Genomic DNA, 12,300 nt, shown 5'->3' on the forward strand with positions numbered 1-12,300 from the left:
ACCCGTGAGGTCTGAGCTAACTCCAGTTAATGTCAAAATTGAACTGAACTGCAGAACACCCAGTATTGCAAAGAACTTATTGATATGGGGAAAACCCCATATATCTGGTGTCAGAAGTGCTGTAAGCATGGTAGTGTGAGAGTAAAGGAGAAACACAGGAGAAGAGTTGTTTTTCCTTTATAAATACTTCTCCAAGCCCTCACTATTACTGGGATCAGGAATATTTTTCATCCTTGTCAATCTTACAGGAAAAAAAATCCAATTGTTTAATTTGCATTTCTTTGCTCATTAGTGAGATTTAGCTCATATTTAATGTACATTAGTCATTTATATTTTTTCTCCTGCGAATACATTTTCCATTATATATGACCATTTAAAAAAAAGTATCTAAAGACCATCTCATCTACCTTAATGAGTCTGGGTTTGAAAAAAATATGAATTCTGTAGAAAGATTTTTTTTTTCCTATCCAAATACAATACACTCAACTTAAAATTCATCACAAATAAAAAGGTTAGATACTTAGTTTGCAAAGTCCTTCTGAAAACATATCTCCATTCTCCAAGTAACCTACATCTCATTCCTATATTTACATTACATAAAACATTAGAAATGCAAAATAAGTATATATCTTGAAAAAGTTAATGAAACAGTCCTTTTTTCCAGTACAATTCCTCAAGTCATCTGAATTAGTGAGCTAAAAATTTGAAACTGCACTGAGTTTTCTTTCAAAGAAAAAAAAAGATACATTTAAATCTCTTAAAAGATAAAGTATAATTTCCTGCATATATTTTAATTGGCTCATCATTACTATCCATTAATCACCTTTAATAAACCATTCAGATTTTACCTGTGAAAGTTTTGGGCAAATTATGGCATTATTACACATTTTTAAATATTATTATTTCATAAGAGAAACGAAAAAGTTTATCTGTATTCAAAACTTCTATAAAAATATTTTTCATCCAAGTATAAAACATCACATGGCAGTATCATTTCATATCAGTTGCTGTAATTGTTTTAATACCTTCAAAGCACATGAATATGCTTTTTCTCCAACATTAATGGACTTAGGATCATCATCATCCAAGTCTTCCCAAATCCTCACATCACCATCACTTCCACAAGTTACAATACAACTGTGAAGGAAACACACTCGTTATAAAGTCACCCAGTTTTAGGCTTATTAATTTTTTTGGAATGCTACTTTATCTCTTTTCTAATAAAATCAAGGTATTAGCCAATATGTTTCCTCATTTTTCATACATAAACCTCAATAACAAGGACTGTTAACCTCCTATTCTGTAAAATGAAAGGTAAGTTTATGCTTTCTACAGTTTCTCCTTGGCATAAAATTCCTTATATATTTGTAACAATGTAAGAAAAATGAATGTAATCTCTGTAACAACAGGGACCAGGTCTACTTTGCTTACCATTGTGTCTCTAGCACAAAGTAGTCTCTAACAAATAGAAGCTTTGATAAATGTTGAATGAATAAATGGATGAATGGAAGAGCTCAATTAACCAAAGCTGATTATTCAAATGGCTATCTGTCAACTCCCAAATCTTGTTTTCTGAGTGTTTTTCTTCATTCGGTACGTGTCCTCTCTGGGCACACACAAAAGCAAATAAAATACAAAAATAAAATGGTAAATGGTGGAGTCTCGATGTGCAACTGATCCCAGGTTAAGATGGAGCAGGGGGCCAAGGGCCTAAGCCAGTGGCATGTGTCTCTGCACCAGTTCACAGAGACCCGCCCACAGCATTCCCACTCAGGATACTGAGAAGTCAATGTCCATCTTGGACGTGTCTTCATCTCCCGGAAGCAGTGGAGTGCACACCTCTTGGAACCATGGCCCATCAGGCATTCAACATGTTCCTCAGTGCACAGAGCTGGGGAGGATCGCCTTGGTCTCTGCTGAGGCACCCAGGCAGAATGCCAGTGAAATGGGGCCACACTTCAGTATGTCGCTGCCTGACCACAGTGTGAGCTACTGCCCTTAAGTGACTTTCACTCCTTCCCAGATGATTTACACTCAGGGAATGTCTCCTTCCCAGCCAGGAATGATGATTTTCAAGGGGCCCCAGGTGATGCCCTTAGGAGATCCCAGGATTCCAGGGGTGGCCCCAACCTTTGGTGGAAATCTAAGGATGCCCCCCAGGGGGCCGCCAGTCTCACCTGCCAGTGGAATCCCAATGATGTCCCACATCAGAATGTGAACAATGCCTTATTCTGGCCTCCCAACAGTAACTTCTAACAGAGGCCCTTTAACACCTAAAACATTATTGGATCCAACCATGCCTTCCACTGAGGCCCCAGCAATGCTCCCCTCTTTGGATCAGATGTTGCCTCCTAGAAACCCCACAACTTTGGGATGCCCCCAGCTGTATCCCCATTATTGCTGGCTTTGGAATCCCAGGGCTCTTTTGTGAGCCAGCCAGTCTCCCAGGAAGACCCCTTCCTACCTAAGCAGCCCTTACCTGCTCCACGGAGAGCAGAGCAGTACTCTGGGGCCCAAGAAAGGGCTCCCAGGAGGAGATCCCCAGTTTCAAGGCCTTACTGCTGCGACTATGAGAACTGTGAAAAAGCTTATACTAAGCACTCCCACCTCGTGAGTCACCAACACAAACACACAGGTGAAAGGCCCTATAAATTCATGTGGGAAGACTGTACTTGGTCCTTCTTCCGTTCCAGTGAACTTAGAAAACATACTCGGATACACACCAAATACCGACCACATAAATGTGACCAGTGCGGCTGACAATTTATGAGATCTTACCATCTCAGGCAACACCAAAGGACTCATATGCGGTGCCAACATCCCCAGACCCTCCGGCTGACAGTGGACATATGACTGGTCCTCCTCCTGCTCCTGGTTTTTAGGTCAGTCTGCTCTTCCCCTCATTTTGGCTTCTCTGCCCAGATCCTGTCTGCCTCTGACCAGCTAGTCTCTTTGATAGGTGTAGGCTTTGATGAAGACAGAAAGATTATGAGACAGTGTGGAAGCCCATATGAGCTCTGGACCTAGTCGGGGCCCCTCAAAAACTGTCTTGGATGTCCTCACATCTCTGGGGCCACCTACTTTTGTGCCAAGTTCAGCCACATGGGAAGATGGAGCAAAGTAGATTGGGAGCTTTATAAAAAGCTCTTTATCTTATGTCACTCCCAGCTTGAAACCCTTTAGCCACTCTCCTTTGCCTGCTACATAAAATCCAAGTTCCTTATCTTGGTCTTTGACAGTTTCCAGAGACAGACTATGTTCAAATCCTGAATTTACCACTTACTAGCCATGTGACTTTGGGAAAGGTCTTTGATCATTATGCCAGGTTCCCTCTTCTGGTAAAAGAATAACAGTACTGGACTGTTGTGAACACATCTTATGTACAAAATCAGATTCTCTCCGGCACTCACCAGCCTCATGCCCAGAGTTTGTCTCCTCCCATCATTTCCAGACTTAGATGGAATGCCCCCACAGGACATGGGATCTGGCACCTCAAGTAGCCACTAGCAACCCAGGAATGTGGAAGAGTTAGTGCTCCTGGGGTAACATTTGACTAATGGGAGATGGGAGAAATCCAGGCCGATAAATTCCCTCTTCTTCCCTCCCTTCCCTGAACTGGTGCAAGACACCATTTCTCCCAATGGGGAGACCTCCCAAGTAGCCAGTGGACACACCTTCTGTGCCTCTTCCAGGCTTGTCATGAAGCAGACTCAACCTATCACCTGGCATTGCCTCCCATTCTTCCTTGCGTCGAGTCTCTTTTCTCACTCTCAATGCTCTGTATTTGCATCACCCAAATAAAACATTGGTACTTAAAAAAAAAAAAAAAAAAAAAAAAAGGTAAATGGTGGGACTTCCCTGATGGTCCAGTGGGTAAGACTCCACGCTCCCAATGCAGGGGCCCCAGGTTCGATCCCTGGTCAGGGAACTAGATCCCACATGCATACCACAACTAAAGAGTTCGCATGCTGCAACTAAGAAACCCGCAGGCCACAACTAAGAGCCCACATGCCACAACAAAGGTCCTGCGTGAAGACCTGGTGCAGCCTAAATAAATAAATAATAATTTAAAAAAGGTAAATGGCAAAGAGAAGCCATATAAAAAACTATGGATGTTCAGAAGACAAAACTTAATTCCCACTTGGAAAATCAGAAGGGTTCATAAGCAAAGTATTTACATTGGGAAATTAAAGGACAGGTAGGATTGGATATGCTGAGATTGGTGAAAAGGACAGTTCCAAACAGACAAAACTACATGAACCAAAATATGAACTTAGCAAAGCATAGGGGAGTTTACATGGAGCAGGCAGGCCAGGAAATTGAAGGGAAAAAAAGTAGATTGGGGTCATCCTATTTAAGATGACCTTAAGGCCAGAGTAAGGAGCTTGGTCTCGGTTCTATAAGAAATAAATAAGAGGACTATAAGTCTCAGTTTGCCCAGGACATTCCTGATTTATGCATCCAGCTGGTTTGGCGTTCATCCTGATTTTTCACTTTAAAACACATTAGTATTAGTTGCATCAAAATTGGTGAGTTTGACAGACTTCTTTGCACTTCCAGCTTCTGCCGTGATCTTGTTTGGTAGTATAACATGTGCAATGAATAGTGTTCTCACCTCAACATGTAGGTAAATCTAAAAGACAACCAGTGATAACCCATCTCTCCCTTTCCAACCCTTTCTTGATGTAACATAACACCTCCTTTCAAGGACAATAGGTGTTAACTGATAAAGAACTGGAGTCAGACATAAGCCCCTAGAAAGAGCAATTTCTTTCCATCTCCCGTGGTGATGGGAGGAGCATTTCATATCCCCGTCCCTACTGGCTATTTGGTGTATGAGCTAGGTGTACTGAGGGAGATGTTACAGGTGCCAGTTGGAGACGCCAGTGGGAAATTACAATGAAATAATAGCGGAATTAATGAGAAATATATGGAAGAAACAGAGTTAAGCAGTCCTTTGAAGGTCTTTTGGAGTAGTCTGAACATTCTTCCTACAATGTTTTGTCATTTACTGTAGGAATAAAAGTAACTACATATTAATTTTATTGTTGGCTATGCTTTTAAAATTTTGCAAAAAAACAAAACCCTTTCAGTAATGAGATGGAAAAAATACACCAAGTACATGTTTAATAAAAAATTAAACACTAAATTTCTGCTTCTCAAAAAGTTCATAATGAAAGTATAAGTTGAACTAAATGTTAGTTGACATTTACCATGAGGGGGTGTGGTAATAACACCAACCACAACAAAGTCAGTAGACACAGAACTCCTGAAGAAGCATCAGCATCTACTTCATAACTTAGTAGTTACCTCAAGACTGCCTGAAAACGTTGCTTCTGAAGTAGCACAAAGTGAGTCTGCATCTTGTCAAGCATGACTTTTCCTAAGAATTCAGTGCTATTCAACAAAACTTTCTGAGATAATGGAAATGGTCTACATCTGGCTACTGAGCAATTAAAATGTGGCTAGTGTGACTGAGGAACTGAATTTTTAATTCAGCTAATTTTAATTAATTTAAACCTAAATAGCCACATGTGGCTAGTAGCTACTGTATTGGACAGAGCAGTGTTAAAACAAATGACAGTTGTTTAAATTAATTTTGTTCATATTTCATTCTAAGTTTTCTAGTGCAAGTATGAAAAGTAAAGTAATAGCTATCAATATGTTGTCTCCCCTAGTAAAAAACTTTCCACACAGTTAAATGATACGGGTTTTGTATCAATGTTATCAGAGGTTTTAAAAAGAAAATCAGTCAGATATCCTATAATGGTGTGGTTTTTCCTTCAGTTCATGGAAATAAAGTAAAGCTTCTGAAAGTTCATTCCATAGAAACTGAAATATCTGACATTACTCGGGGTTCTATCTAACTTCATTTGAAAAGTTCAGTGCTAAACATAAAATTCTCAATTTTTATAGTAATAATACATATTTTGCTAAAGTACAGCACTGTAGTAAAAACAAGATTCTTACTAAATTAAGAAATCTATGTCCTACCGTATAGCACAGGGAACTATATTCAATGTCCTGTGATAAACCATAATGGAAAAGAATATAAAAAAAAAAGAATGTCGATTCATGTATAACTGAGTCACTCTGCTATACAGCACGGACTGGCACAACATTGTAAATCAGCTACACTTCAGTTAAAAAAAAAGAAATCTATGGAACACAAATGTACTTGGAATTGGAATTATAATTCATAACTGTGCCCAATGAATTGTGATAATGTACCAATCAAAACAGAAGCCACAGTTGTCAAATTCTTAAATAATTTTATTTATACCCAGAATAACTGAATGAAATTTTTGTAACAAGCTGATGTTAAATACACAAAAATACTTCAACACTGAAGACGATACTTTCTCTGCTGCCTATCATCCATTAGATTTTTTAAATATTTGAGTCTGAAGAGTGACCCTATAAAACCTGTCTTATAATGATGGTATTATTATTATTGGAAGCAAGTTATCTAAATCTTAGTTTCATTTTGTTCAAAATCAGTTAGAAATCTTTAATCAAAGTATTCAACTTAAGCCTTTGAAGCTTTTAGTGAAATGCAATTAATGATAACAGAGCTTATACAGAGGAGACACTGAAATTTAATCTCTACAGAAGCAAATGAGAATTGAACAAGTTGTATATTAAAACGTGAAATGGTGAATGATTTAATTTTGAAATTCTGTGATTGCTCTTTGGAATATCTTGACTTTTGGGAAGAATCTTTTGATAGACCTCTTCTTTTTAATTATATAAATTTATGTTCTGTGCCAAAATGAAATGAAGTAGGCTTAAAATTTGTGAAACATTCAAGGGAATCATGAGTAGAGAGAACTTACTTGATGAATTCTGTGTTTAAAAATATTGTAGGTCTTATTATCGAAAAAGGGTATTCTAAAAGCAGGTGAAAAGACAGAACCTGTAAAAATACTGAAGGTGAAATACTTATCCATTTCAGGTAAGGCAAATTTTTAAAAATTGAGACTCTTCCATTTAGTAGAATTTGCTCTAAGCTTACCAGGTATTGAGAACCTAAAAAGAGTGTTTTCTCATTGAAAAATATTATGATATAAAGAAAATTAACTGAAGGTCTCACTTCAAATTTGTTAACCATAAAATGCAACTCTGAAGAAGACTGCAGCCAGTTTTATAAGAAAAATAAATGTAAGAGTATAGTGAAAAAAACATTTTTCAGAAAAATATCAGCTACATCATGTTAGACAGACTAAAAAAATTGATTAAAGTACATGAATACATGCCAAGAATGACTATTTCACTTATGTTAATGTTTAGATTGTACATTCAATGTAAAGAAAATTTTTTTAATGTTTTAATGTCAAATTTTTTTTAGGAAAAATTGTTTTGAAATAGTTTTTGAATAGAAATATGTTACAGACCTACCAAAACAGAATAATTTGCCAATCAAAAAATAATTTAAAAAAAACTGTACTTTTGGGGCTTCCCTGGTGGCGCAGTGGTTGAGAATCTGCCTGCCAATGCAGGGGACACGGGTTCAAGCCCTGGTTTGGGAAGATCCCACATGCCGTGGAGCAACTAGGCCCGTGAGCCACAACTACTGAGCCTGCGCGTCTGGAGCCTGTGCTCTGCAACAAGAGAGGCCGCGAAAGTGAAAGGTCCGCGCACCGCGATGAAGAGTGGCCCCCACTTGCCGCAACTAGAGAAAGCCCTCGCACAGAAACGAAGACCCAACACAGCCAAAAATAGATAAATAAATAAATAAAAATTTTTTAAAAAAAAAACTGTACTTTTAATTATTTTGAAATCCTTCTCCCCATTCTCAAAGGTGTGCTGGTTTACGTGATAAATTAAGAAATCCACTGTAAGTTTCAGAGCAAACGGCTAATTTTTTTTTTTTTTTTTTTTTTGATGTGGACCAGTTCTAAAGTCTTTTTTGAGTTTGTTACAATATTGCTTATGTTTTATGTTTTGGTTTATTGGCCTGCAGGCATGTGGGATCTTAGCTCCCCGGCCAGGGATTGAACCCACACCCCCTGTCTTGGAAGGTGAAGTCTTAACCACTGGACCACCAGAGAAGTCCCAGCAAAGGACTAATTCTATCATGCCTTTATGCTCTTTATGACATAACTCTAAGAAGCCAATGATTACCAAGGCATTTCTATCTGGATCCTCCATCCTCCCACAGCAATGTTCTTTCCCTAATCTGACCACCCCTCCCTAACCCTTCCACTGGGCCTCATGAGATTCATCGTCAGGTACCAGCAAAATCAGCTTTTTTCTGAACATTCCTCTGAGGACACCATTTCCTCTTCAGCCCTCTTAAGTGGTGGCTGATTTCTTTTCTACATCCCTCTGGGATCTGGAGGTGGGCCTTTCCTGCACTTCATTACCACTTCCATTCTATTGTCACACCCTACTCTCTCTTTAAAAAAAAAAGGCCTGAAACTGTCATCAGACCAGGTACAAATTCCTCTCTTTAAAAAAAAAGGCGGGCTTCCCTGGTGGCGCAGTGGTTGAGAATCTGCCTGCCAATGCAGGGGACGCGGGTTCGAGCCCTGGTCTGGGAAGATCCCACATGCCGCGGAGCGGCTGGGCCCGTGAGCCACAATTACTGAGCCTGTGCGTCTGGAGCCTGTACTCCGCAACAAGGCCGCGATAATGAGAGGCCTGCGCACCGCGATGAAGGGTGGCCCCCACTTGCCGCAACTGGAGAAAGCCCTCGCACAGAAACGAAGACCCAACACAGCCATAAATAAATAAATAAACCCAAAGTTTAAAAAAAAAAAAAAAAAAAGTCTATCTCCTGCAGTGGAGGTATCCATTAAAAAAAAAAAAAAAAAGGCCTGAAACTGTCATCAGACCAGCTACAAATTCCTCAAGAGAAATCCCCCTTGTTCCCTAAAGATTTTTGGCACAAGGCTCATTGTTATTCCTTCTCTAACAACACTATTCCTATCATAATTCTTAGTATTTTCAATAACCATGTAGATGAAACCTTCTGACACTCGATCTTGTCCTCCACTCCATCTCAGACTCCCATGGTTACAGCCTAGATTTTGTCTTTACCAACATTGCAACTGCTTCATAATCTCAACTTCAAGCATCCTAATCACTTATCGTTTAATCTTATACCCTTAATATCCTAACTCCACAATTTTTAAATTCTATTAGGATCTACAATCTATGGAAACTACCTTTCACTGTTTCTCACTCCCTCAAATTCTCACATCCCTCCTAATCTGGTTTAGATTCCACAGTCTGTCATTAAAATCACTCCTTTGCATTACTCTCAAATCCCTTGCCCTTCTTTCACTTTGTCATACTTACCCGGAAAAACCCGAACCCTGGTTAAATCCGACTCTCTGCCTATTAATAAATTTGCACTTACAGAGCTAAATAGGGCTGGAGAAAACACATAACCAGGTTGTTTGATCTCACTTTAAATTCATGATCACTAATTTGAACTAGGTCTTTAGTCCTGCCCTGCAATCCAATTACATTTTCCTAGTCCATTCAACTTTCCCTCTCTACTAACCATCTATCTCATATCTACTTCTCTTTCTTCAAACCTCTACCTCCTGTCCACTCTCGACTAATGACTTTACTTCCTATTTCACTCAGAACACAGAAGCAATCTATAGACATTATCCACATGTTCTCCCTATTCCTCCTAGGCGTTCCTTCCCTCTACTTATAAAATTGACCATGTTCCTATCTTTGACCAATCTCTCCTGCTTTTCACTGTCTCGTAGCTCCTCTCATCTACTCAAAGACACCACTCCAGCAATTCTCCCTCTTTCTACTCTAACAACAGCTTATCATCCCTCTCTGTTGGATCATCTCCACTCACATATATGCTGTAATCTCTCTCACCTTAAAACAAAAATCACCTTTCCTGACTCCACATTCCTATCCGACTACCCTCATTCTTTGAGTGTCATCCTCATAAAACTCCAATTCCTCCCTTTCCATTCTCCTGAATCCACTGCAACAGAGCTTTTATTAACACTGTTAAAAAAAAAAAAGCTCAAGCTCATCCATAGCCTCCATATCACTACAGGCAGCATTTGCCATAGTTTATTATTTCCTCCTCCTTAAAATACTTTATATTTGGCTTACTGATACCATTCTTGTGTCTTGGTTTTCTACTTTTCTAGCCATCCCTTCTTATTCTCTTTAGCTGGATCCTCCTTCTCTTACTTAATCTCTAAATATTCTGGAGTACCCAGGGTTTAGCCCTCGAACCTTTTTTTAAAAATACATTCACTCCCTCCCTAGGTGGTTTCATTCAAGTTCATAGCATTAAATATCACTTGTATATTGACAACTCCCCCGTTTAGATTTTCAGCCAGTACCTCAATCCTGAATTCCAGGAGGTATCAGCTGAAGATGTAGATTTCTATCTTCTAACTCAAGTTTCTTCTCTGATCTTTTGACCCATTTATCTAACTGTCTACATCTCTACTTGTATTTCTCAAAGAAATCTTACACTAACTAGGTTCAAATGCAAACTCATAATCTCCACCCCCTGTTCTACCTCTGAAATATGCTCCTCTCCAAATGTTTCAGGTTATCTCCTAATGGCCAATTACTTCCCCAAACATCCAGAAACGCAGATGTTATGCCAGAAACCTCCCTCTTCTTCATCTTTAATATCTGATCCATTCTACTGATTTCACCTTTTAAATATTTCCTGAATATATCCTCTTTCTCCATACCCATGTCTACTCTAGTCCAAGCTTCCATCACACTCAACCGGACTAATACAGATACCTCCTAATAGTCTCTTTGCATCCATTCCTGCTCCTTTTCCAATTCATTCTCTATGTATCTTTTCAAAAACAAGACTGATCACGTCTCTCTGCTTCAAATCTTTAACACCTTCTTACTGCTTTTAGGATTAAAAACAGGATTCCTTAATAAAGCCAAGAAGGCCTTGGATAGGATGCCCACTCCCTACCTTCACAAATTTATCTCTCACCAATCTTTTCATCACTCTCTACACTTTAGCATGGCTAGCTTTCTTTCAGTCCTTTGAGAATATCATGATCCCTAACCCCACTAGAACTTTGCAGTGTTCCCTCTGCCTGGAATGCCAACATCACCACCCCACTGCCACCATCACCCATCTCTTTATACTTCTGAATGTCTAACTCAATCTTCAGATCTCATCTGAAGAAACACTTCCTCAGAGACGCCTTCCCTGCCTTCTCAAATTAGACCAACTTCCCCTCATAGATGCTTATCACTGCATATATCACTTAATATTTCTAAGTGTAATTCTAAATGTACATTTATTTTTGCGATTAATCTGTACTCCATGTCTGTCAATCTACAGAGACCTTAAGGTCAATAAGGGAAAAGACTGTGCTTTGTTTGCGCTATTGTATCTCTAGCCCCAGTGGAGTAGACATGCAAATATTTGTTCAATGAATGAATCAATATAGGAGTGACAGCAGAAGCCATACAACTGGACAGTACTGCATAGGAATGGGATTTAGAAAGACAAAAGGGATGATGGAAAAAATATTCACATATTGAGGTATGGGGAAATCACTGTGGCTTATGCATGATTTAACTTAAATTTTATGCTAACCAGATCAGCCTGTCTTATGGCCTGTCAAACATACACCATACACCTGCTTTAACCATAAAAGAAAAGAATACACTTAAAAATCAAAAAGGAGTAACTACAGTTCAGGCATTCAATATAGAGCTGGGTGGCCATTGTGGATATGGTTTTAGACACGTTCCTGCATTACTGAGAACTTGAATTTTCTGAACTGTATCATACTCAAGGATATCATCAGCGGTTCTCAAAACAATATCTGAGAGCAGCTGCCAACTGCAACCTTATGGTCTCAAGGTCTCCCCTTATAACTAGGCATCATATTGGACCCTAATCCTTACTTAACAAGCACCCTTACTTCTTGCAACTCCAATTATAATTCTCAGAAACAACTTATGTAATTTTGCAGTCTGTGCTGTTATAAGCCTCCCCCATTTTGTAGTCCGACAGAATGCAATTCAAGTGCTTCTTTAATCTGTGTCTCCTGGGCTAGAGTCCTCAGTTTGGCTCAAATAAAACTCTTTTCTATTCCTCGCACAGATTGTTTATTGATTATACCCCTCCACAGGGGCTAGAATAACCCTGAGAAAATATCACCATTTAGGAATCAAGCAGAGGAAATAAATTAGAAAAAAAGCAGTCAGAAATTTAAAAACAATTTAAAAAAGGAAAGAGCATCACAAAAGGCAAGGGAGGATAAAATACCGAAAAGTTAGAATGGGCCACTAAATTTGACAAGCAGGCAGCTACCGTTC

The 12,300-nt window shown here is 39.0% G+C and overlaps 1 protein-coding gene, 1 non-coding gene and 1 pseudogene across 2 annotated transcripts in view; 2 read left to right on the top strand and 1 right to left on the bottom strand.

Annotated features, from left to right (window-relative positions):
• The window catches only part of WDHD1 (WD repeat and HMG-box DNA binding protein 1), a 64,189-nt gene that overhangs the window by 51,165 nt on the left and 724 nt on the right, over positions 1 to 12,300 (bottom strand). Inside the window, exon 3 of the mRNA XM_059915716.1 lies at positions 1,026 to 1,137. Within this exon, the coding sequence (XP_059771699.1) occupies positions 1,026 to 1,137 (112 nt within the window). The remainder of the gene's footprint in view (positions 1 to 1,025; positions 1,138 to 12,300) is intronic.
• LOC132360835 (Krueppel-like factor 17) lies at positions 1,690 to 2,882 on the top strand (annotated as a pseudogene).
• TRNAW-CCA (transfer RNA tryptophan (anticodon CCA)) lies at positions 3,856 to 3,928 on the top strand. The gene has a single exon. It is a non-coding gene; the product is annotated as a tRNA-Trp (tRNA).

The sequence above is a fragment of the Balaenoptera ricei genome, chromosome 2 (genome assembly GCF_028023285.1).
Source record: "Balaenoptera ricei isolate mBalRic1 chromosome 2, mBalRic1.hap2, whole genome shotgun sequence".
Lineage (NCBI taxonomy): Eukaryota > Metazoa > Chordata > Mammalia > Artiodactyla > Balaenopteridae > Balaenoptera > Balaenoptera ricei.